Source organism: Salvelinus sp. IW2-2015, linkage group LG32, assembly GCF_002910315.2.
Source record: "Salvelinus sp. IW2-2015 linkage group LG32, ASM291031v2, whole genome shotgun sequence".
Lineage (NCBI taxonomy): Eukaryota > Metazoa > Chordata > Actinopteri > Salmoniformes > Salmonidae > Salvelinus > Salvelinus sp. IW2-2015.
The window spans coordinates 23,439,100-23,464,438 of record NC_036871.1 but is presented as its reverse complement, the minus strand read 5'-3'; the positions used below and the strand labels follow the sequence as shown (position 1 = coordinate 23,464,438).

The window sequence follows — 25,339 nt, the reverse complement described above, 5'->3', positions numbered from 1 at the left end:
AGGAGCACGTAAAACGACAGCCATCCCCTCCGGCGCCATTCTTCAAATAAGGCTGTAACATAACAAAATGTGGAAAGAGGGAAGGGGTCTGAATACTTTCCGAATGCACTGTATGTGGTGTGTTTTTCATTGCCCAGAAAACTTAGGAGGCCAAATAAAACCACAATTTGGCCCACAGGCCGCCAGTTGGGGAACCCTGCTTTAGACATATGAGTTACCACACGTCTACTGAATTAGGTAAATCAGCTTTTGGTTTGTTCCACAAACAATGTTTTGGTGTTTCTAGGGCAGTTCAGAAAGCTGATTGAGGACCTTATTACCAAGGAATGTGTTTTGTGTGTATTATTTTGATTTGGGTATTTTCTGCAATTTATGTAATTCAGGGCTCATCTGTTAGACCTTGGTCTCAGTAAGATTCCCAGATAAAATAAAGGTTMAATAAAAAAATAATATTCAATAAATCTAGKACACATCTGATTTGTATACAGTATCAGCCCATCAACGAGCATACAGTATCAGCTCTCTGTCTGACAAGTAGTATGGAGCTGCGGCTCGTAGTATTGTTTCTATTCATCCTATGTAATGCATTCTTAGGGAATTGTATGTTTTTTTCCCCCTGTTAAGAGAAATTAGTCAATGAAGGTAGGTTTATGTCCCATCCTAGTTCCTGATATTACCAGGTTCTGACCACTAGATGGTGGTGTTCCTGTTATTAGGTGGGGGGGTTTTGCGGGGAGATGTAAATTACAAAATGACATTGGTTTTCTTACCCTGTAAGTAGTCTATGGACAAGGTACAACAGCAACCCATGCTTTGGTATTGTTTACCTGGCCATTGTTTCAAATGCTAACTTTTTAGCATTTGTCACACATCCAATGCAAGTCCATTAAGGCTTACCCGATTTAGTCGATTGTTTGATCGATAGGCTGTTGGTCGACCAGGATAATTTTGTTTTGTAGAGCAGTGGCAAATATATATGTAAAAAAAATTATGGCACACGAGACACCTGTCTGAATTCCGCCTTTCTGAGTGGACTAATCCATTGCGGAGGCCATGAGGGTGGCACACCAGTATCAGCAGTAGTACATAATTTCTAATCTCCAATGTTTGTTTGGTTCCGGTAACTTCTTTTAATCCATTAAATGTATTATTATTATTATTATTACTACACTCTTATCGTTGTCATTGTAGGAGTGGACACGTTGTGAAGCAGAGGGCACAAACTAGGCTACACTTGTGAGGAAAAAGTTTTGGTATTATTTCATTCCATTTATTCATTGTCTTTTGTTTGGAGCACTCCTGTCAATCTTGAGTAAGGACAGTCACCTCTGATTACACTTAGAACTAGGGCTTGGCTACCTGGCCTGCATGCAAATGTAGGCTCATAAATGTGCCCATTTGGGTATCTGACACTATTTCTGATTGAGAAGCTCCACAGTGATGGTGAGTTAAGACAAAGTAATTTTTTATTTGCTTCAAAAAGCAAGTAAATCCATTATAAAAGGCTGAGGAATTATTGTCAATTTGAAAAATCTTTCCAGCTCTCTCCCTTTCGATAACCACTCAGCATGAAAGGGGGAAAAATGTCATGCTCTGATCTGGTGGAAATGTAATAAAAAAGGCCTACCTGATTACTTCTTATCACTTGCGCAAATAACCTAAAACTGTGTCTGTTTGTCAGGAGCTCACTGGCATGGGAAACTGAGGGCCCAGAATACTTTATACAATGTTGCAAGTTTGCTAGTGCAAGCTTCAGGCCAGGCCCAAGTTAATAGTTGATACAACATTTCAAGTTCCTTGCAGACTGGCCAGTCATAGCCAATGCGATTTATAGGATATTTATTTTTACCAGGATATTTTCTACTTGGGGGCTGCAATGTTTTTATTTGTTGGCTTTATGTAGGCTACTTGTACTTCTTGGCAATGGCAATAGAAGTTACTTTTAGATTTGAATCGTGATAACTTGGCACTCCAAAAGCGTAATGGCTGAATTTGCGAAGGCCAGCCGCAGCGGGAGGAGGAGGAGTACCGTCGGGTAGGGAACTGATTTCTTTTCAGCTGGCCATGATTGGGAGTACCATAGGGCGGCGCACAATTGGCCCAGCGTCGTTAGGGTTTGGCCGGGGTAGGCCATCATTGTAAATAAGATTTTGTTCTTAAGTGGCTTGCCTAATTAAATAAAAATAAATCTCTGACTCCCTCTTCAGTAATTTGTGTCTTTTTTAATTGCTGCGCTTACAGCATCAGACAAAGTAGCCTACATTTTATTCAAACATAGGGTGTGTCTATATATTGACAAATCCACGGTTTCCATTTTTTACCAATCAATTGATCGAAAAAAATAGACCACTCTTGGTCGACCAAGCTTTAAAAAAATGTTGGAGGGGGGCAGCCCAAAAGTCAATGGTACTTATATTAGCACGCAAACAGAACTGATTCTGTATACTTGTTGGGATTGGGGATTCCATTTCTTTGGAATCCTCATGTCTTACTCATTACTCAACACCTCAGGGGTGTGTACTTAGTTCACTTCTGTACTCCCTGTTCACCCACGACCAAACATGACTCCAACACCATTAAGTTTGCTGACGACACAACAGTGGTAGGCCTGATCACCAACAACGACGAGACATCCTATAAGGATGAGGTCAGAGAACTGGCAGTGTGGTGCCAGGACAACAACCTCTCCCTCAATGTGAGCAAGACAAAGAAACTAATCGTGGACTACAGGAAAAGGTGGTCCGAACAGGCCCYCATTAACATCAACGGGCTGTAGTGAGCTGGTCGAGTGAGCTGGTCGAGAGTTTCAAGTTCCTTGGTGTCCACATCACCAATGATCTATCATGGTCCAAACACATCAAGACAGTCGTGAAGAGGGCACAACAAAACTTTTTCCCACTCAGGAGACAAAAGATTTGGCATGGATCCCCAGATCCTCAAAAAGTTCTACAGCCACACCATCGAGAGCATCCTGACCGGTTGCATCACTGCCTGGTATGACAACTGCTCAGCATCTGACCGTAAGGCACTACAGAGGGTAGTACATACGGCCCAGTACATCACTGGGGCCAAGCTTCCAGTAATCCAGGACCTATATAATAGGYGGTGTCAGAGGAAAGCCCATAAAAGTCCAGTCACCCGCACGGCAAGCGGTACCGGAGCGCCAAGTCTAGGACCAAAAGGCTCCTTAACAGCTTCTACCCCCAAGCCATAAGACTACTGAACAACTAATCAAATGGCCATCGGACTATTACATTGACACCTCCCCCCTTCCATTTGTTTTGTACATAGTCACTTCACCCCTACTTACATGTACAAATTACCTCTAACCTGTACCTGTACACTGACTCGGTACCGGTACCCCCTGTATATAGCCTCGTTATTGTTATGTTATTGTGTTTTTATATTTTTTTGCTTTATTTGGTAAATATTTTATTAACTCTTCTTGAACTGCACTATTGGTAAAGGGCTTGTAAGTAAGCATTTCACGGTTAGGTCCATACTTGTTGTATTTTGCGCATGTGACAAAGTTTGATTTGATTAACCACGTTTCCATCCACATCATACTGTATTAATAAAATCACAACAGCTGTGATGGAAACAGGAATTTTCGGTAATGCAGACAGATTCTACATGGTGAGATCTTTTTGTGTCAGTAAAATGAATTGTGTGAGAAATGTCGGTGGAAACGCCATATAATAACCATCATATCGAAGTAACTTTGGAGTCACGTGATATGGTGTGTGTGGTCCTCCCACTACGACTCGGGAAAGCATGCTGTTTATTAGGCTACAGATGAAATAAGTTATGATGAACTTCACAGGGTGGTGAAAGTGCACGGGGATGAGCTTGATACTCCTTTCCTATAAATATCGAGGGTCTTATTCTGGTGACATGATGATCGATGCTTGAATGCCGTATGACAAAAATATTCTTGCTCTTTTATCCATAGTAATCTCATCCATGTAAACTAGCCTACTTGCTGTATATGCAAGCTGTTGGCTAGAGAGCACCTGCTACAGTATTTAACACAAACATTAGAGTTGAAAATACAATGGAAACACGTAACTTTTATTAGGTACATGAATTTAAGTGAAAAGTACATTGTGTACACCATGTCATCACGCACTGATTTTTATCCAGAACAAGCGCGTTTGGTGGAAATGCACCACTGGTAGGAAAATGTGCAAATTTTWTTTTATACGGATTTTGAATTTTCACAAATCTGTCGTCAACTGGATGGAAACATATCTATTGTTAGACATTTTTGTTGATCCAAATCAGATATTATGTACTTTAATATTTATTGAATATTATATGAATCCTTTAATTTAAAATGGCCAATTTGGGTGCAATCATTTAGCTTAATTTACCAGAGAAAATTCTATTTCAACAAAATAATGTTGCAAAAATGCTAGTCTTATGTTTCTTGCAGAAATGATTTCAGAACAATCTGAGCCCAAATACAATTTTATTGGTCGTGTACACAATTTAGCAGGTTTTGTGGCGGGTGCAGCGAAATGCTTATTTTCAATCAATACAGTAAATGTCTACAAAATAATAAACTATGAGACGGTGGGTGTCAATCCTTTCTTGTGTTTTTTCAGATGAAACGACACAGATTTCACATCAATTGACACAACCATCGTTTAGGTACTTTGTCAACCAATATTTCTCATCAACAAAGGCTTTGTTAGTGAATGCTTCTGCTCCACATATTGAATAAAGCTGGTCGGGCCATTTTCAAATTTATAGAATTTCTTACATTTTTATTTCGTAACATCAGCCTCAAGGAMACATATTTTGGTCTCACAAAGGCTTTGTTAGCTGTCCACAAAGCTAGAATATTTCAGCCAACAAAGCATTTACCATACTTTTTTTGTGAATTGTTTGGGCTGTTCTATCCTTGACACTGCTGTTTAGAAATAGCCTAAAAATAAGAAATAGCCACTGCACTATATTTGTGAGTGCTGCTAACCTCTACATTCATTATGTAAGTGTTCAATGTCCTTGGTGACAGGCAATGGGTAAAGCAAGAGCCATAGGCTAGATGGATATTCTATATGACTGGGTAAAGCCTTCGGATTCTGCACAGGCACTAGGCATATGCAGACAGACCACATAAAAAGCATATCCCACTATCTGACAGAATTAGGTTGTTGGGTCTAACTGTTGGCAGAAACACTTGAAACCTTGGTTTCTGTTGGGTGTGTTCATGGCTAGGTTTGGATTACTCTGTAGTGCTTATCATTTTCATGACAGGCTATAGACGGGTTGTTTGTTTAGCAACAAAACAGACGCATGCTCAACTATGGGGCAAAACTGACTAGGTTGGCTTAGTGTTGACAACATGTAGACAATATTTAGTCTCTAATGTTTATTGAAAACATAAATACATTTGCACAATGAGCACTTGTCTCTCAAATACATTGTTAGTTTTTGGTTCGCTAGCCAGCGAATTTGAGCCATATTACCATAGATGTGACATCAGTCAAAACAAGACATGGACAAGAACAAGATGAAACTAGCTGAAACGAGCCACCTACATTCCCCAGGTGGCAGCTTCTTGTCATTGTTGCTAGATACACTACAGTGTGTTCGGCTATTCGGCTATTTCAGCCACACCGTTGCTGACAGGTGTATAAAATCGAGCACACGGCCATGCAATCTTCGTAGACAAACATTGGCAGTAGAATGGCCTTACTGAAGAGCTCAGWGACTTTTAAAGTGGCAACGTCATAGGATGCCACCTTTCAGTTTGTCATATTTCTGCCCTGCTAAGCTGCCCCGGTCAACTGTAAGTGTTGTTATTGTGAAGTGGAAACGTCTAGGAGCAATAACAGCTCAGCAGCGAAGTGGTAGGCCACACACGCTCACAGAACAGGACCGCCAAGTGCTGAAAATCTTCTGTCCTCGGTTGCAACACTCACTACCAAGTTCCAAACTGCTTCTGGAAGCAACGTTAGCACAATAACTGTTCRTCAGGCGCTTCATAAAATGGGTTTCTGTGGCCGAGCGGTCGCACACAAGCCTAAGATCACCATGCACAATGCCAAGAGTCGGCTGGAGTAGTGTAATGCTCGCCGCCATTGGACTCTGGACCAGTGGAAATGTGATGAATCACGCTTCACCATCTTGAAGGAAGAATCTGAGTTTGGCGGATGCCAGGAGAACGCTATCCACCCCAATGCATAATGCCAWYTGTAAASTWTGGTKGACGAGGAKKAATAATGGTCTGGGGCTGTTTTTCATGGATTGGGTTAAACCCTTAGTTTCATTGAAGGGAAATCTTAACGCTACAGCATGCAGTGACATTCTAGAAGATTCTGTGTTTCCAACTTTGTGGCAACAGTTTGGGGAAGGCCCTTTCCTGTTTCAGCATGGCAATGTCCCCGTGCACAAAGCGAGGTCCAGACAGAAATAGTTTGTCGAGATCAGTGTGTAAGAACTTGAACACTTTTTGGGATGAATTGGAACACCGACTGCGAGCCAGGCCTAATCGCCCAACATCAGTGCCCGACCTYACTAATTTTCTTGTGGCTGAATGGAAGGAAGTCCCCCCCTGCAATGTTCCAACATCTAGTGGAAAACCTTCCCAGAAGAGTGGAGGCTTTTATGGCTGCAAAGGGGGGACCAACTCTATATTAATGCCCATGATTTTGGAATGAGATGTTAAACGAGCAGGTGTTCACATACTTTTGATCATGTAGTATATGTTGATCTGAGCCTTGCTGTTGGAAAACCACTACAGTGTCTCACTTTCGGCTGTCGCAGATGCCCTTCCCCTGACTATATTAACCGACTTTCAACTACAATCAGCCCGCTTGAACACACCCAGTGTGAGTGAGAAGGGGTTGGGTATGACTGAGCGGTTAGGGGTGTTCCATGGGGGTGGGGTATATTTGTGTTGTTGGCCAATCTGACAATTTTTCTTTTTTCCTCAACGCAAAGACTACAGAAGTTGAGCGTGATTGATTGCCCAGAGTAATTTGGTATGACAATGGATACAATGCGCGGTTTCTTGAAGCAGCCATTCACATATCCATCGCTAAGTGATCCAGTCACTGCCGTATATGGCTTTAGACACAGAATTGTGATTCTCAAGTTAGATTTTCTCACTTGCTTTTTGTTTTCAAGAATTGTGTTTTCAAACATGACGCAGGTCATGGAGAACCGAGCTGCCAGGAATGTTTATTGTTAAGCAAATGAGAAAGCGGGGGAGAGAACAGTGGGCTGAGAAGAACTCCTGTGTTCACAACTCAACATTCGCTTTCCACATCATGACATTTTAATACTCTATCCCTGTTCTGGATAAAACTTTACATTTACTTTCCCTGTCTCTAAATATTCAAATTGAGAGAAGGACAGGAGAGTTTGACACTGCTCCCAGCCTGGTGTTACTTTTCATCTAGTTTCTCTCTGTTCAATRGCTTTTGTCTGTTGAGGAAGAAGACAAGCTGTCAGGACATTCCATATTCAGGGTAATTCTCTGTGTGTAGAACTACGTTGAGCTCAGTAATAGTGTTTTGATTTACAAAGACCTGTTCTTGTTCTCAGTTGAAATGCTCACCTGTGTGCAGGCAGATCCCAAATTGCACCCTATTCCTTATAGGAAATATGGTGCCATTTGGGAGTGGGATGTARCCATAGTTTGTCAGCTGGATAAATATTTAATCATGTTATTCCAGATTTATTCATAAGTGGTGCCTGTGAATCGAGACCGTCTGTCTGTGCACTGCCAACAACTATAACAAGTTAAACTGACATGTTATTTAGTTTCACATTTCCAAACAAGTGTACAAGTGCCTTACAGCTCAGCATTTCTCCACTCGCAAAAAAATGAATTAAACTAAGCAGGTTAGGGTTTTTATTGTACTTGGACCAACTCGGGAAATAATGTTTCCTCTGAAATTGGTTGTGTTGGTTGGTGTGCTATAAGGACAATATGGTTTGCCAGGACAGGGGAAAGTGGAAACACAAACGTGATCTCAGAAGTACATTGTTAGCATTGTAGGATTCCGCAGTATTCAAATATCCTTTTACCCTTGAGCAAAGCAATTTTATATGAATTATCGATTCATATAAAATAATTATAGAGGAGCAAAGACTGCTCTTTAGAGACTGACAACACAAAGTCACTAAGCTAAAGGCAAAACATTGGGTGTTTTCTCGAAATGCATACTTCCGTGTTCCGAGCACGCAAATTGGAGTATAGCAGKGTCGGAGTATGAGTCCAAATCATAGTAAGTCTATAGGGCTAACTGGCTAGCTCCTACTGTTAGCTAGCCAGATTMCCATGAATAATTCTTAGCTAGCTACCCACAACGATTTGACATGCCTAACTTGCATAACATTAGTTTTAGGTCATTGTTGCGTGTTGAACTATCTGGTTAGCTATATTTKAATCGTAATATTGTAGCTAACTGATAGTTATGAAGTCAAATGTTTGCTTTGTGTACTGTATATCATGTTTAGTCTTTATTGCTATTTTCCTGGCTGGAAGAAGGTTCAGTGAATGAATAAGTCCGTAGTAAGTCAACAGGGCTAACTAGCTGGTTAGCTAGCTACCTACGAACAATGTACATCTACCTTGCATAACCTTAGCTTTAGGTCGTTTTAGATAGCTAGATTATGATTCACATATAGCTAGCTGATAATTATGAAGTATAACTTTTGTTTTGCATATATCTTGTTTCATCTCTATTGTTGCCATTGTCTTGGCTAGAAGAAGGTTCAGTAAATGGGGAGGTGCAGTGTGAGGTAATATAGTAGGTGCTGCTCAAACAGTGGAGGCTGCTGAKAGGAGKACGGCTCATAGTAATGGCTGGAATGGCGTCAATGGAATGGTATCAAAGATGTGCTTTCCATGTGGTTGATACCATTTCATTAACTCCATTTCAGCCATTACTATGAGGCGTGCTCCCCTCAGCAGCCTCCACTGTTCTCAAATGTAATGTTTTATGCGTTCTCCACCCTCTTGTCCTCACAAGAACATACTCGAGAACATCCTCGAATAATGCACTCGGRGCATGGTAGTATGCATATTGACAAACACCCAATAATACTTCTAAAGACTGTTTTCTCCCGAAACCACTGTCTAGAGGGCATATGGAGGAACATGTGTTTTTGAAAGCTTGTTTTGGAGTGGCTTCTCCATATGTGTGGCTGTCTTCCAGTTCAGTGTGACTCACAGGGTGGATTTGGAGAAGACCAGTGTCTGTACTAGGCTGACTTTTTTTTCTTTTTCTCTCCAGACTTTGCTGTCTGTCACTTCCTCTACAGGCAGAGCAGGCGTATTGAATAATGCTTCAGCAGAAAACACATTCAGCAGAAGCCCAACAGATTCCATTAAAGTACATCAAGTCAAAAGATATACACTTRGMTTTKWGWKCYRGMWCWMAAAKCYATCTAGGTTTGTGTTAAATTAGGTAATTTCAGTGTACTAGCATCAGCTAGTCTGAATAGGCTCACACTTACTGAATTACTCTGAGGTCCCTAAAGTCATGAATGGCCAAGGAACAGGCCACGACCAGACATCTGCTGAAATCAGGCCTTGCCACACACACACACACACACACACACACACACACACACACACACACACACACACACTGGTGAGGACAAAAGAGCTTCAATCAGGGTGATGGAGCAGAGCAGCAGGGCTGTGACCTGACTATGGAAATGAATGTAGAGCTGTCAGCTCAGCAGAGTCAGACACAGGGAGGGAGCAGCAGCTGATCAGTGTGACCAACACAACAACAGCGTCAGATTAAGATTAAACCTCTCTCTCTCGTGTGTCACAATTACCTCAATGTCCATGAGATGCCAGAAGCATCAGTGTGGATAGGTATTCTTGATTGTCACTTCTGTGAATCAAAGGTAATGGAGTTTGGTTATGGTAATTTCTGTTAATGCATTCAATATATATTATTATTCCTTTAACCGTTCTCATTATCAGAGTGGACACATTGTTTGCAGAGCGACACAACCTATACAACACAGGTTTGGTTTATTTCATTCCATTTTACGAGTTTTGTCAATTTAGTCATTTTCTTTTGTTTGTCTAGGCCTATAGGCTACCTGGCATGCATGCCATTGTAGGCATATAAGTGTGCCCATTTGGGGATCTGATAATATTTCTGATTGACTTAACACACCACCACTAATGACCTGTGGAGCTTCTCAAGGTAATGTTTTCTTCATCTCAAACGGCAAACAAACTAAGTCTRTTTTTACATCCATTGAGATTGACAATAGTTCCTCAATGTAGTTGTAAAATCTTTCCAGCTCTCTCCCTTTCGATAACCACTCAGTGTGAAAGGGAAAAATGTCATGCTCTGATCCAGTGGAAATTTAATAAAATAAGCCTACCTGATTATTTCTTATTAGTGCTTAACTTGGAGAGAAATAGGTTCTGGTACTCATTTTGGGTGCTGGTAAAGTTTGTATTTAGGTGCAGGAACTCCACAATACTTTTAAGCTAATATTGTATAAGAGGAACTGGAGTTCAAACAGTAGAACATTTGAGGTGTTGGTACTCTGCTCCGGTGAGCTCCTGTCCAAGTCAAGCACTGCTTCTTATCCCTTGCGCAAATAGCCTACAGCTGTGTCTGTCCCGAGCTCACTGGTGTGGGAAACTGAGGGCCCAGAATATTTTATACAATGTTGCAAGTTCAGCAATATTTTATACAATGTTGCAAATTCTTGCAAGATACAGGGACTCAAGTTAATAGTTGATACAATGTTTCAAGTTCAGGCCATGCAWAGCCAATKTGATTTATAGGATACCTGCAGGCTGCTGTTTTTATTTGTTGGCTTTATATAGGCTATTTTTACACATTTGGCAATAGAAGTTACTTTTTAGGTTTATCATTTTAATTTAGATTTGGATAGAATTTTGATTAACCACATGACAATGATTTTGAGATATGAAGACTATTATAAATGAAATTAAACTGTTCCAYGGAAAATGTAAACCATATCTGGYACGCAGATCGGTAGAAATGGTAACATAAATTGCCATTCCACATGAGAAAGCTTGCAGACTCCTCGTGTATCCTATTACCGGCAACTTCAGGAGAGTAGTGACAGAATCTGCGAAAGCCAGCAAGAGAGGGAGGAGAATGTTTGTTATGGTCAGGTGAAGTTTTTTTTCTTCTGGTTATATAGATCTCTGGCTCTCATCTTATTTCATCAAACAGTAAGCCTAAGGCATCAGATAAGCTCAATGCATATAGTTGATTTTATTAAAACACATAAGGTGTGTCAATATATGAAAAAATACACACACCATTTTTTCTACCAAACAATTGGTCGAAAGAGCAGGTGACTTTCGGTTGAACAATACAAAAAAAAATTCAGGGACAGTCCTAAAATAAGCACCTGTCTAGATAAGGTTCCACAGTTGACAGTGCATGTCGAAGGAGAAACTATACCCCGAAGTCCAAGGAACTCTCCGTCGATCTCGGAGATAAAATCAGGATGAGGCGTATATTTGGGGAAGGCTATAAAACAATTTCTAGTGTTGAAAGTTTCCAAGAGCACAGTGGTCTCCATTGGAAAATGGAAAAAAATATGGAACTACCCAGACTGCCAAGAGTTGGCTGTCCGACCAAACTGGGCAAGAAGCACCTTAGTCAGGGAGGTGTCCAAGCACCCAATAACCACTGACAGAMCTACAGAGTTCYTTGGCTGAGATGGGAGAACCTGCCAGAAGGACAACAGTCTCTACAGCACTTCACCAATCTGAGCTTTATGGGAGAGTGGCCAGACGGAAGCCACTCCTGGGTAAAAAGGCACATGATAGCACGCCTGGAGTTTGCAAAAAGGCAGATGAAAGCCTCTGAGCATAAGGCAAAAGATTCTGTGGTCTAAGACAAATTGAGCTCTGGCCTAAATGCAAAGTGCTATGTTTGGAGAAGCAGGCACAGCTCATCACCTGTCCTAACACCATCTCTACCGTAAAGCATAGTGGTGGCAGCGTCATGCTATTGCGATGCTCTACCTTCTGGTAGATGGAAAGGCTTTCCCAAAAACGTTCYCAATTACATTTTAAACGTCCACACCAGTAGAAATCAACTTTTTCGAGCTGAAAGACGATGGCCAGAGCTTACCCATAATGTTGCACAACGATGTAATTCAGTAAGTCATAGTTTTAGTAAAAGTGTGATATATTCAGGCTTGAAGTGCCAAATYCAAATGTGTGACTTCGGATGTTTCCGGGAGTCTTGCCTGTCTTTTTCTATGAGATGTGCAAATTATTTTCAGCCTACTTTTCAGGGATGGGTTTTATATATTAATCAGAAACACCTGCTGCAAAGTTCTTCCTATTCGCAAGTCATCTGTAGCCTTAGTTCACACTAGCTAAAACAACCACAAAGTCAWAATTTGCTATATCATACAAATTTTATGAAAAGAAAAAGGTTATGCTAAGGTTAGCAGTGCGGTTGAGTTAGGTTTAAAATCCAATTTTTAAGAGAAATGTAGAAATKTATTACTTTGTGGCTGTGTTAAGTAGTGACGACCCTACACTTGGTCGCCTTCCCATGGAGCCAATTAAAATAGGGTGTGCAAACTTTTGGCACCTCTCCTTTTTTACATGCAAATTATCATAATTCATGATCCATCAAATTTCACTTATTTGTTTTTAGTTAGTCTGCATATTTTTTTTTAAAATAATAAATGGTACAATTGCGTGATCTGACTGAATTTTAGAACGCCGCTCCCCCTGTCGCCCCAAGATGAATGATTTTGACCAATAATGTTTTAGGCAAATTCCCTTTGCATGGCCGGGTGTGCAGAGTTGGCTCAATCCATTGATCTTAAAGAAAAATCTCCACCCATCCGGGGCACCGGTCCATGCAAAACGAACTCGCCCATTATTTCAATACATGCTCCAAACCGTTCAGTGGTTATACTATCTATATTACCGGAGCTTATATTATTTTTATTTCTATGGCAGATTTGCGGCCGCAATTTTGATAATGCAATGAAATTTAGCTGTGCAATTTTGATAATCCATTAATATTTCCTTATTTTTACTATTTTCTACATTGTAGAATAATAGTGAAGACATAAACTATGAAATAACACATATGGAATCAAAAACCAAAAAAGTGTTGCGGAACCCCTCGCCAACAGCCAATAAAATTGCAGGGCGCCAAATACAAATCAACAAATCTCAAAAATCTAATTTCTCAAACATACAAGTATTAGGCACCATTTTAAAGATAAAATTCTCGTTAACCCAGCCACAGTGTCTGATTTCAAAAATGCTTTACAGCGAAAGCTCCACAAACGATTATGTTAGGTCACCACCAAGTCACCGAAAAACCCAGCCATTTTTCCCGCCAAAGAGAGGAGTCACAAAAAGCACAAATAGAGATCAAATTAATCACTAACCTTTGATCTTCATCAGATGACATTCATAGGACTTCATGTTACACAATACATGTATGTTTTGTTCGGTAAAGTTCATATTTATATCCAAAAATCTTATTTTACATTGGCGTGTTAGATTCAGTAGTTCCAAAACATGCAGTTATATTGCAGAGATCCACATGAATTCACAGAAAYACTCATAATAAATGTTGATGAAAATACAGCTATTATACATGAAACTTTAGATACACTTCTCCTTAATGCAACCGCTGTGTCAGATTTCAAAAAAACTTTACGGAAAAAGCATAATCTGAGAACGGCGCTCAGAGCCCAAACCAGCCAGAGAAATCTCCGCCATTATGGGTCGTCAACATTATTCATAAATAGCATTAGAAATATTCACTTACCTTTGATGATCTTCATCATAATGCACTCCCAGGAATCGCAGTTCCACAATAAATGCTTGTTTTGTTCGATAATGTCCATCATTTATGTCCATTTATGTCCAATAGCTTCTTTTATTAGGGCGTTTGGTAAATAATCCAAAAGCGCGATCTGGTCCATTCRGACAAAACGTTCAAAAAGTTATATTACAGGTCGAAGAAACTTGTCAAACTAAGTATAGAATCAATYTTTAGGATGTTTTTATCATAAAAGTTCAATAATGTTCCAACCGGAGAATTCCATTGTCTGTAGAAATGCACTGGAACGAGAGTAACCTCTCAAGTGAAAGCGCGTGACTGAGAACGAGGCTGTAGGCAGACCCCTTAGTCAAACATCTCCCATCCGGCCCCCCTTCACATGAGMAGCCTGAAACCACGTTCTAAAGACGGTTGACATCTAGTGGAAGCCTTAGGAAGTGMAAAATAACCCATAGCCCACTGTGTATTCGATAGGGGTGTTCAAAAACTACAAATCTCAGATTTCCCACTTCCTGTTTGGATTTTTTCTCAGGTTTTTGCCTGCCATATGAGTTCTGTTATACTCACAGACATCATTCAAACAGTTTTAGACTTCAGAGTGTTTTCTATCCAATACTAATAATAATATGCATATATTAGCATCTGGGAATGAGTAGGAGGCAGTTCACTCTGGGCACGCTATTGTACACTCTAAAAGTTTAGGCTAGGCGTCCCGCTAGCGGGACAACTTCCGGTGAAACTGGAGGGCGCGCAATTCAAATAAATAATCATTACAATTATGGATATTAAACATTTAGGAACATACAAGTGTCTTATATAGAGTAAAAGATTAMATTCTTGTTAATCTAACTGCACTCTCCAATTTACAGTAGGCTTTACAGCGAAAGCATGCCATGCGATTGTTTGAGGACGGCTACCCAACTTCAAAATATTATTCCACCGGCACAGGTTTCATAAATTCACAAATAGCGATTAGATATTCACTTACTTTTTGAAAATCTTCCTCCGATTTGTCATCCAAAGGGTCCCAGCTATACCATGTAGTGTCATTTTGTTTGATAAAATCCATTTTACATCCCAAAAAGTCTGTTTAGGTGGCGCAATCGATTTGAGTAATCCACTCGTTCAACATGCCAAGATAGGAATCTGAAAATCTTCCCCTAAACTTTGTTTCAACAAGTCAAAATACCTTTCTATTAAATCCTCAGATACTCTAAAATGTAATTAAACTATAATATTTTATACGGAAAGAAGTATGTTCAATAGGAAAACGATATTAGCAGGTGCGTGTCCTCGCGCGCTCATACACAAATTTCCAAGTCTGTGTCCCTGTACTATAACTCAATATTCTTCCACGTTTTGGAAGAAAGAAGCCTGAAACCTTGAACATTGAGTATTTTGACCAGTGTAAGCCATAGGAATTGCATCCTGAGAGCTAGATTTCAGAATGCCCTTATACTTTCCATTGTAAGAGCATGGGCTCTCTCTCAAAAAAAAATCTGGTTGGTTTTTCTTTGGATTTTCTCCTACCATATCTATTGTGTTATAGTCTCCTTCATTATTTTAATATTTCTACAAACTTGAAAGTGTCTTCTTTCCAATGGTACCAATTATATGCATATCCTGGCTTCAGTGCCTGCGCAACAGGCAGTTTACTTTGGGTACGTCAGTCAGGCGGAAATTGAGAAAAAAGGACCCTAGCCCTAACACGTTTTTTTTWACTGAATTGGTGCTCCCATAACTTTCATTAGCTGGCTAAGGTTAGCATGCTAGCTAGTTACACTGACAGCTGTCAGTTGGTGGCCTACCTGTTATTTCTCTGCCACACATGGAATTCACCACAACATTCCCACCCCCAATTTATTTTAATTTTTTCCACCTTTATTTAACCAGGTAGGCCAGTTGAGAACAAGTTCTCATTTACAACTGCAACCTGGCCAAGATAAAGCAAAGCAGTGCGACACAAACAACACAGAGTTACACATGGAATAAACAAGCGTACAGTCAATAACACAAAATAAAGTCTATATACAGTGTGTGCAAATGGCGTGAGGAGCTAAGGCAATAAATAGGCCATAGTAGCARAGTAATTACAATTTAGCAAATTAACACTGGAGTGATAGATGTGCAGATGATGATGTGCAAGTAGAAATACTGGCGTGCAAAAGAGCATAAAAGTAAATAAAAACAATATGGGGATGAGGTAGGTAGATTGGATGGGCTATTTACAGATGGGCTATGTACAGCTGCAGCGATCGATTAGCTGCTCAGATAGCTGACGTTTAAAGTTAGTGAGGGAAATATAAGTCTCCAGCTTCAGCGATTTTTGCAATTTGTTCCAGTCATTGGCAGCAGAGAACTGGAAGGAAAGGCGGCCAAAGGAGGTGTTGGGGATGACCAGTGAGATATACCTGCTGGAGCGCGTGCTATGGGTGGGTGTTGTTATCGTGACCAGTGAACTGAGATAAGGTGGAGCTTCACCTAGCATAGACTTATAGATGACCTGGAGCCAGTGGTGGAGACGTCTCACATACCTTTCCTTTCACTCCCGCTCTCTACCGCTCCCCACTCCATAATTTCCTCTGGCTGTGTGCTTAGACCCAGGCATTTCCATCTGTCTGTCTGTGCTCCAACCTGCTGCTGCTCGCAATCAATGTTCTTTTCTCTCTTAAAGCCTTTTAGTGATTCCATATGAAACCAGGACAAAAACAAATACTATGATTTTGAGAATTTTCACAAAATTGTATCCATAGGATGGAAATAGTTATCAAATTTGACATTTATATTTGGCATATTTATATTTTTGGCCTTACCCAGGCTTCCTTTTTAAAGCTGCAATATATAACTTTTAGGGTGACCTGACCAAATTCGCTTAGAAATGTGAATTATAGATCTGTCATTCTCATTGAAAGCAACTCTAAGAAGTTGTAGATCTGTTCTATGTGCAATATTTATTTCTACACTAACATTGCTGAATTTTAGTTTTTGCATCTTTTACTTTCTGTTTTGTACACCAGCTTAAAACAGCTGAAAGCTCAATATTTTCGCTTATGGAAAATGTGTTTTACAATTGTTCTTTACACTATACTTGCTTGTTTTGTCACAAACTGAAATTAAGCAAACTGTTAGAATTTTAGCAACAAGGAAATGGCAGAGCGATTTTCTGCACACATACACACATTGTTTATGTATAAAATGGGATGTAACAAAAAAAATTGCAGATATTTCAACCTGGAACTTTGATATGACTGTGGAGGTATATTAAGTCTAGGACAGACGTTCCGCTAGCGGAACCCCCCCACAACATTCCACTGAAAAGGCAGCGCGGGAAATTCAAAAATATTTTTTAGAAATATTTAACTTTCATACATTAACAAGTCCAATACAGCAAATGAAAGATAAAAATCTTGTGAATCCAGCCAACATGTCCGATTTAAAAAAAAATGTTTTACAGCGAAAACACAACATATATTTATGTTAGCTCACCACCAAATCCAGACATTTTCACAGCAAAGATAGCTTTCACAAAACCCACAAATAGAGATAAAATTAATCACTAACCTTTGAACATCTTCATCAGATGAGTCATATGACATCATGTTACACAATACATTTATGTTTTGTTCGATAATGTGCATATATATATATAATTTAATGTAAAGTATTTTGTTTTACTGATATCAAACGGAGCATGCAGTAAAGCTTCATATGACACATTTGAGCTTTTTAGCACCTGCAGATGAAGCATTATGGAGTCTTACAGGAGGCCTGGGTAAGGCCAAAGTGTCATAAATATGCCAACTTTGATGAATTATTTCTCTATTATGATTTTAGGTATGTCAACAATTCTTCCTCCAAAGGACCATTCTATGGATCCAATTTTGTGGGGGGAAAAAGTGTCCTGGTTTTGTATGGAATTACTCTTTAGTGAGTGCCAGACTTTTGACCCTGGTATAAAAGCAGGCAGTGGATGAATTGGGTTGTCATTTTTTGAGGAATCCTGCTGGTACTAGGTTTTGTTCATTGTGTGTTTTGGAGTTAAAGTATTTTTAGTGCTGCTGTAACTGGGTTGTAGTGATTATCCTGTTCCAGTGGGGCTGTCAATCATCCTTCTCTATAGATTTTGGAAGATTCTGTTCCCGCCTCCTGGCAGGCCTTGCTCTCTCTGGCTTGGGGGCAGGGTAGTGGGTGCCGGGCGTTTCCAGTGGTGCTGACAGTCTGATACTGTTAGGACTTATGGCCGTCTGTCTGTCAGTCATCCTGCTCCCAAGCCATGTCACGCCACCCACAGCCTCAGGTATGCCTCCAAAATATGAGGGGAGCAGGAGAGCGATGTAAGACCAAGGCTGCAGGTGCCTGAGGGGAAAGGAACAGGCAATCATCCACTCCTCTCATTCCCTTTAGCTCTGATCTCTCTCCGGTTTCTTCTGATGATCACAGTATTACAGCGACCATACTGATGAGCTTTTCCAATGCTCTGAGTCCTATGAGAACACCTCCTAGAGAACTGTTGTTTCTTTGTCCTCCTGTTCTTTATTTGTTGTCCTGGCTCTATTTTGCTGTAGCCTCCCCTGTAACCTGTACACAGCCCCATGTGCAGTGTGTCCAGTAGATGTTTTCTCTCTGTCTGCTGGTCTCTAGATTGTAAAAGTCTAGTTCTACCTTGGGTTTCTTTTCATTCCACCATTGAGATATAAATAGGGTGTTCTTATTCTATGGTTTCTATGATGATTGGATGGCACAATGGGGGCTTCAGTTCTATCCCATTCGGTTATATGGAGCAACTCACTCTGTCTGCCAAGCCCACTGTCTGACTGTTACATATGTGAATCTCCAATACCAGCTACCTTTTCGGAAACAGTAGGAAAGATGGGCTACTTTGAAGCTAGAAAGCAGCTACGTAAAGATATTTTGATGCTAGTCACCTTTTTCAGATCCTTTGGTGCTTTTCAGCTGCTTGCTTTGAAGTGTAACTCGTTTTGATCAGTGCTGACATCAGGGGTGTCAAAACATTAGCGGTGCCTTTCCATCTATTGATTGGCCAGCCAGGTTTAAGCTCCTGTCACTGCTGATAGAGAATTGATTGGCCAGAAATACAGATAGAGGACAAACTGTGGGAGAGAATAAGGAGTTTTTGACTGATTTGTCTAATAACCCCTAGAGATTGGGTAAGTAAGATGGTTGTGGGGGAGTGAAAGAACCAAGGCAAGGAGTGCAGAGTGGAAGGAAGGAGTCCGAGGAAGGGAGGAGAAGCTGGCTGGTGATTACAGTAAATGATGGTATGTGGAGAAGCCAGGCCAGGCCATTCACGAATGAATTAGGCAAGCACTCTAGGCAGCGATACTTTGAGCGACTCGGAGTACCTGCCACCTCGTATCGGTCTCCTGGGTGCCTGCCTGTTCCAGTGGGCTGGTTGCATCCCAAATGGTACCATATTTCTCCATAGTCCACTACTTTTGACCAGGGCCCGTATGAGGGAATATCGTGCCATTTTAGGATGAAGTGGGACTCAGCGAGCCATGCAGGGTTCATCCTCRTTCCTCACACCGCCCTGGATGTGCGATGATGATCATACCAATTTAGAGGCTACATGGCATGTGTAGGACATGCATGCAGGCCAAATCAAGCGGAGTTGGCTGTGCTGGATCAATTCTGTTGCATGGTCTAGGCCTGTGTTTCAATTAGATGTTGAAGGCTATGCGTGATCCTCAGAAAGCTCCTTTGTTAAATAGTTGAAGGTCTAGTACAGAACCCAATATTTATTGAAACCCAACTCCCCTGTGAATCTCTTTCATATAATGACACAATGTTAAGCGTTTGATAAATGGTTCTAAAAAAGCAATTTTGAAGAAAAAAAATACTTATCCTAACTTTTCTCTTTTGAGCTTGGAGATTTAGGTCAATACTTCTGTTTTTATGTTTTCAGCAGTCTCTGCCAAGCAGATGGAGAGAGCGGTAGATAGATGGATGCTTCAGTCAGTGCTACAGGATAAATTATCAGACTGCCACTCTGCCCCTGCCAATTTTCTCTCACAAAACAACTCTCCTCTCCTGACTCTCTCTGCAGTACTGCTGCCATTACAACTCCCTCTCAAGTCCCTACCCCAGATTCTCTCTCTAGGAATGCAGCAGAGTTCATTTACGGATAGTATTCCTTTAATGGCCGCCCTCTCTCTCCCTCCCTGGGCTCGTTTCAAGCCAGAGGTCTAGAGGTCCGTCTAGACGGCCTGCTGTCCCACACTGCTTTAATTGTAGCCTGTGGTTTGGTGAGAGGCCGTTTTCGGTTGGGTATCCAGTGTGTGTGTGTCTCTGTGTATTTTGTGCGTGCCTTCGCGGTGTGTGTCTAGCCTACACAGTAAATTTGCAAGTGTCAGTCTTGGTTTTGAGATACAGTAAGTGTTCTGAGTGATTCTAGTGGGGTTAACACCAGTGAGATTGAATTGACACGTTATTTGAATCCCAGTGGAATCACCTCTGCGTGGTGGTGTTACTCAGCTGTGTTGAGTTCATTACCGGTAACTCTTTGACTATATATATTATACATTTGATAAGACCTTTAATTATAGCCAGCGTATTGTGACTTGCAGGTCTGATGTGGCCCATTCAAACACATTAACTTGGGCAAAATGTATTTAATGCAACCACCACCATGTCTCTGTCACTAACAAACACAGTTATGGGTTGGTATCGCTCACATTCATTCAAAAGGCATGCTGGGAAATATGCAAATAAGGCTTTACCCTCCACAAAAAAGAAACTAACACTACATGTGTTATTGCCTAACACTGTGTAACAAGTGTACCAGCATCAACTTTAATAGCCATGGTGTTAGGGACCAACACTATAGTAGGGTTGTTAGTTTGTCAACACTTTGTAAAGTGTTAGTTTAACACTATTTTGGTGGTTCATATATCATTTCTAAGAAAGTGTTACATTTTAACACTGTGGGTGTTAAGATTCTGATCTCAAATTTGCTGTGTATGTAAGATCACAGGAGCTGAGTCACTTGCTGCAGGCTGGGTGTAGTGCAAGGCCCACTACATCTGGCTTGTGTTGGCTGCAGCTCTGCATGATGGCACATTTGTGCACACGCACACATATACACACCCCTCCCCCCAGCCATCCCTGTGTAACCTGAGCTATGGGGCCAAAGGCTGACCAATAACAACTCTCTAGTCTGGATTCTCCTGTTGCTGTGAAGGCATTAGCAAGTCTTTCCTTCTACTTAACCTGTCTGGGAACGGGGATCTGCTAGCGGAACCCCTCGCCAACAGCCAATGAAATTGCAGGGTGCCAAATTCAATCAACAGAAATCTCATAATTCAAATTTCTCAAACATACAAGTATTAGACACCATTTTAAAGATAAACTTCTCATTAATCCAACCACAGTGTCCGATTTCAAAAAGGCTTTTCGGCGAAAGCAGAACATATCATTATGTTAGGTCAGCAACTCGTCACAGAAAGCATACAGCCATTTTCCAACCAAAGCAAAAAGCAGAAATAGAGATCAAATGAATCACTAACCTTTGATATTCTTCATCAGATGACACTCCCGGGACAACATGTTACACAATACATGTATGTTTTGTTCGATCAAGTTCATATTTATATCCAAAAACCTCAGTTTACATTTGGCTTTGCCTCCAAAACATCCCGTGAATTTGCACAGAGCCACATCAAATCACAGAAATACTCATAATAAACATTGATAAAAGATACAAGTGTTATTCACAGATTTAAAGATATACTTCTCCTTAATGCAACCGCTGTGTCAGAATTCAAAAAAGCTTTACAGAAAAAGCAAACCATGCAATAATTTGAGTATGGCGCTCGGAGCCCAATCAAGACAAAAAGATATCCGCCATATTGTGCAGTCAACAGAAGTTAGAAATAACATTATAAACATTCACTTACCTTTGATGATCTTCATCAGAATGCACTCCCAGGAATCCCAGTTCCACAATAAATGTTTGTTTTGTTCGATAATGTCCATCATTTATGTCCAAATAACTCAGTTTTGTTCGCGCGTTCAGTACACAATCTAAACTCACGACTCGCGGGCAGGTCCAGGCAAAAGTTCAGACAAAGTCATATTACAGTCCGTAGAAACATGTCAAACGAAGTATAGAAGCAATCTTTAGGATGTTTTTAACATAAATCTTCAATAATGTTCCAACCTGGAGAATTTCTTTGTCTTCAGAAAAGCAAATGGAACAGAGCTAACGCTCTCACGTGAACGAGCGTCACAAGCTCAAAGCATTCTGCCAGACCTCTGACTCATTCCCCTCTCATTCGGCCCCACTTCACAGTAGAAGCATCAGACAAGGTTCTAAAGACTGTTGACATCTAGTGGAAGCCTTAGGAAGTGCAACATGACCCATATCCCACTGTGTCTTCAATAGGGAATGAGTTGAAAAACGACCAACCTCAGATTTCCCACTTCCTGGTTGGATTTTTTCTCAGGTTTTTGTCAGGTTTTTGCCTGCCATATGAGTTCTGTTATACAGAGTGACAATTTTCATATTACAGAACTGGTGTATATTCCAGACATATTGAAACATGTTAAGGTGTTGACTTGGCTATGCGTTTCTTTTTTACCAGATGTACTTCTTCCTTTTATCAGAATAAGTGCTTCTTTCTTTTTACCAGATTCTGTTTCTATATTCTGTATATTCACTAAAACCCATCCCCTTTGTCCTCTCTCAGCGTTGCAGTGCGACTGCCAGTGGTGTAGTAACAGTACCTGCTACACGGATGGCCTGTGCTTTGTGTCCTTCGTCAAGTCRGGCAGTAAGATGGTGGCACAGGGGAGCAGGTGTTTACTGGAGGCAGACCTCATCCCTAAAGACAGGCCGTTCTTCTGCGCCCCTTCCAAGAAGGAGAACACCGGTGTTGTCCCTGTCTGCTGCAACAGAGACATGTGTAACAAAGACCTCAACCCAGAAGACTACTCAGAGACATGTAAGTGTCTGAYATGTCTCGGGTCTCTATCATCTTTCACATGCCATCTTTCACATGCATGCCATGTCCTAAATTGGCTACTAGCTCATAGGCAACTACCTAATGTGCAGTGCATCTGTGTTGATCTGAAAGGAGGAAGTCATAATATGAAAATGTTGCCCATCATATTACCACTTTCCTAATCATTTCAGATGTACAAAAAATGTTTTGGGGGTAGGTGCTAGTTATGTATGTGGTATTGGGTGACTCAATCTAAACAGTGAAGCAGAGAACTGATGGCGAGACAATATATTTCTAAAGCATGTTTGATCCTCCATTCACTATTCTACAATAGAATAAGGGTATGTCTCCTGCACGAAGCATTCCCTGTACTTTTTTGTACCATGGACCTTGAAAATATGTCGCAGAATTGTCTGTGTTACTGTGTGTGTGCGCGCTCTGCATAAGTACAATTGAATCTTTCCCCCATTCTCTCCTCTTTCAGTTTCTGTCGCCTGCTTTGTGAAATATGAACCCATACGTACAGGCCACAGGCCCAAGTCATTTTTCAGCTCTGATTTATTGGATGTTAGGTCATTTTTTATAAGAACAGGAGGTGATTGTTAGTGATACTATTCTCCCAGCAACAACCCATGTTTCTTCATGAGTTATTTGCTTTCTCCCCGCAAGGCTCTACCTGTTTTTTTTTTTTATAGCACTCTCACTCATGCGGGAGAGTCACAATTACAATTTTTAAACCCAGTATCCTGGACACGGACGCACATTCCATTGAACAAGCTTTTTAGTTTAAGACCGTCTTAATCTGTGTTCAGGAAACTGGCACTATATGTCACTGAATATATCTGAAGCAATGTCTCTGCTTGGACACGCTGTCGGGTTCTGCTCTTGTGGTCAGAAAGAAGCACCTCACTGCTCCCATTCTTGATCATGGGTCTGAAACTGCCTCCATGCTGTACTTCTCAGTATGATAGTCAGCAGATATCCTCTCTCACCATACTGTCATTCAGTAATAGCAGGGCCGTTCGTAAGCCTTCCTCTGTGTGCAGCTGTGACTATTGGAAAGATTTGACAGGCTGCAGTCGCCAGGCAGTTGGATGATTGAAAAGCTCCAGAAGCAACTTTTGATGCTTCATAATRGAATCCCACGACAGCTCTTATTCTGAGAGCTGAAAGTGTCTGACTTAAAGTTCCATTAATATTTGATCACCCTCACGTCTCAGATCACACTCCTCTGATTCTCAGCAAGTCAATTAGAGAAAGTCTAGCCAGTATCAGGAAATGCATTTGATTTTAAACCGGGCCGTTGCAATGTTTTCAAAGGAACTCTATCAGTTCCTGCTTTTTTTAATCACTGTCCCATGCATGTGTGTTAGTATGGCAAAACACTAACCCCAGTCTCGTCCCCCCTCCAGTCCCCACAGCCCGTACCCCTCCACTGAGCCCAGTGACCCTGGCGGCCGTCATCGCAGGGCCGGTGTGTGTGCTGTGTTTCGTGCTGCTGCTGGTGTTCTATGTGTGCCACACCCGCTCGATCATCCACCACCGCGTGCCCAATGAGGAAGACCCTGCCATGGACCACCCCTTCCTGGCCGACGGACACACCCTCAAAAACCTCATCTACGACATGACCACCTCAGGCTCCGGATCAGGTGGGTTTTGTAGTTCTATGTACTACTGTACATTCATCACACCCTTTGGGAGATACGTTTTAAAAAGATTGAGTTTAATGGAGGAGGTGTAGCATGCTCTACTATGGTACCTATAAAGCTTTGTACAAGATGTCCGGTTTTATCTTCGTAAATATGTTCCTAAAGTTCACATAATGGTGTCCCATCTCCCTACCAATGCAGTTTTCGCACCTCGGGGTGCTAGAATCTCCCTTAGGATAGATTTACGTATTCCATCTATTTTAAGGTGGGATGCTATATCAGCCCAATGCACAGTCTGACTGTAGGCACTTTCAAATGGCATTTACTGACAGGGTTATGTAAGTTGTTCTGAAAATGCCTAGAAGTTGTTTCTATAGAGCTGCAATACTGACCTTGGGCACGCTTACAGTTTCTCATACTAAATGGGGTGTATTAAAGAAGTTCTTCAATACTGTGGTTTTCTATGGAGCGGTCCGCAAGATGTAAATGAGAGCCAATAAGCTGCTGGAAATGTTCTTGGCTATGAATGTTTCAGCGAATGATTAAGAGACCTGAGTGTTTCATCAGTAATACATCCGTTTAGCAGCCGGTGAGACTGTGACGTACAGCTACCAGTCAAGGACCATCGTTCAATCATGGAAACAGAATCGTATGAATCTAATTCAATCAGAAAAATAGAATTGTGGCCATCATTCCATAATGGCTTTAACATGAACTCTCCATAGAACTGGAGATAAAGTTATTCAGAAACTTGATATCAGCCTTCTATTGATAGCGAGGTCGTGACAGTATTTGTTTTTCTCTGCCCTGGCACCAACTTACTGGTTATTCTCTCTGCTCATTGAGTTTAATGTCCAGGTTGAAGAGAAGGTAAAATAATGCAGACCACCCATGCAGCTGGAACGTGGGCAGAAGCACGCTCTAG

The 25,339-nt window shown here is 41.1% G+C and overlaps 1 protein-coding gene across 1 annotated transcript in view; it reads left to right on the top strand.

Annotated features, from left to right (window-relative positions):
* The window catches only part of LOC111957296 (TGF-beta receptor type-1-like), a 51,875-nt gene that overhangs the window by 8,019 nt on the left and 18,517 nt on the right, over window positions 1–25,339 (top strand). Inside the window, exons 2-3 of the mRNA XM_023978089.2 lie at window positions 22,511–22,765; window positions 24,178–24,414. Coding sequence (XP_023833857.1) covers window positions 22,511–22,765; window positions 24,178–24,414 — 492 coding nt within the window. The remainder of the gene's footprint in view (window positions 1–22,510; window positions 22,766–24,177; window positions 24,415–25,339) is intronic.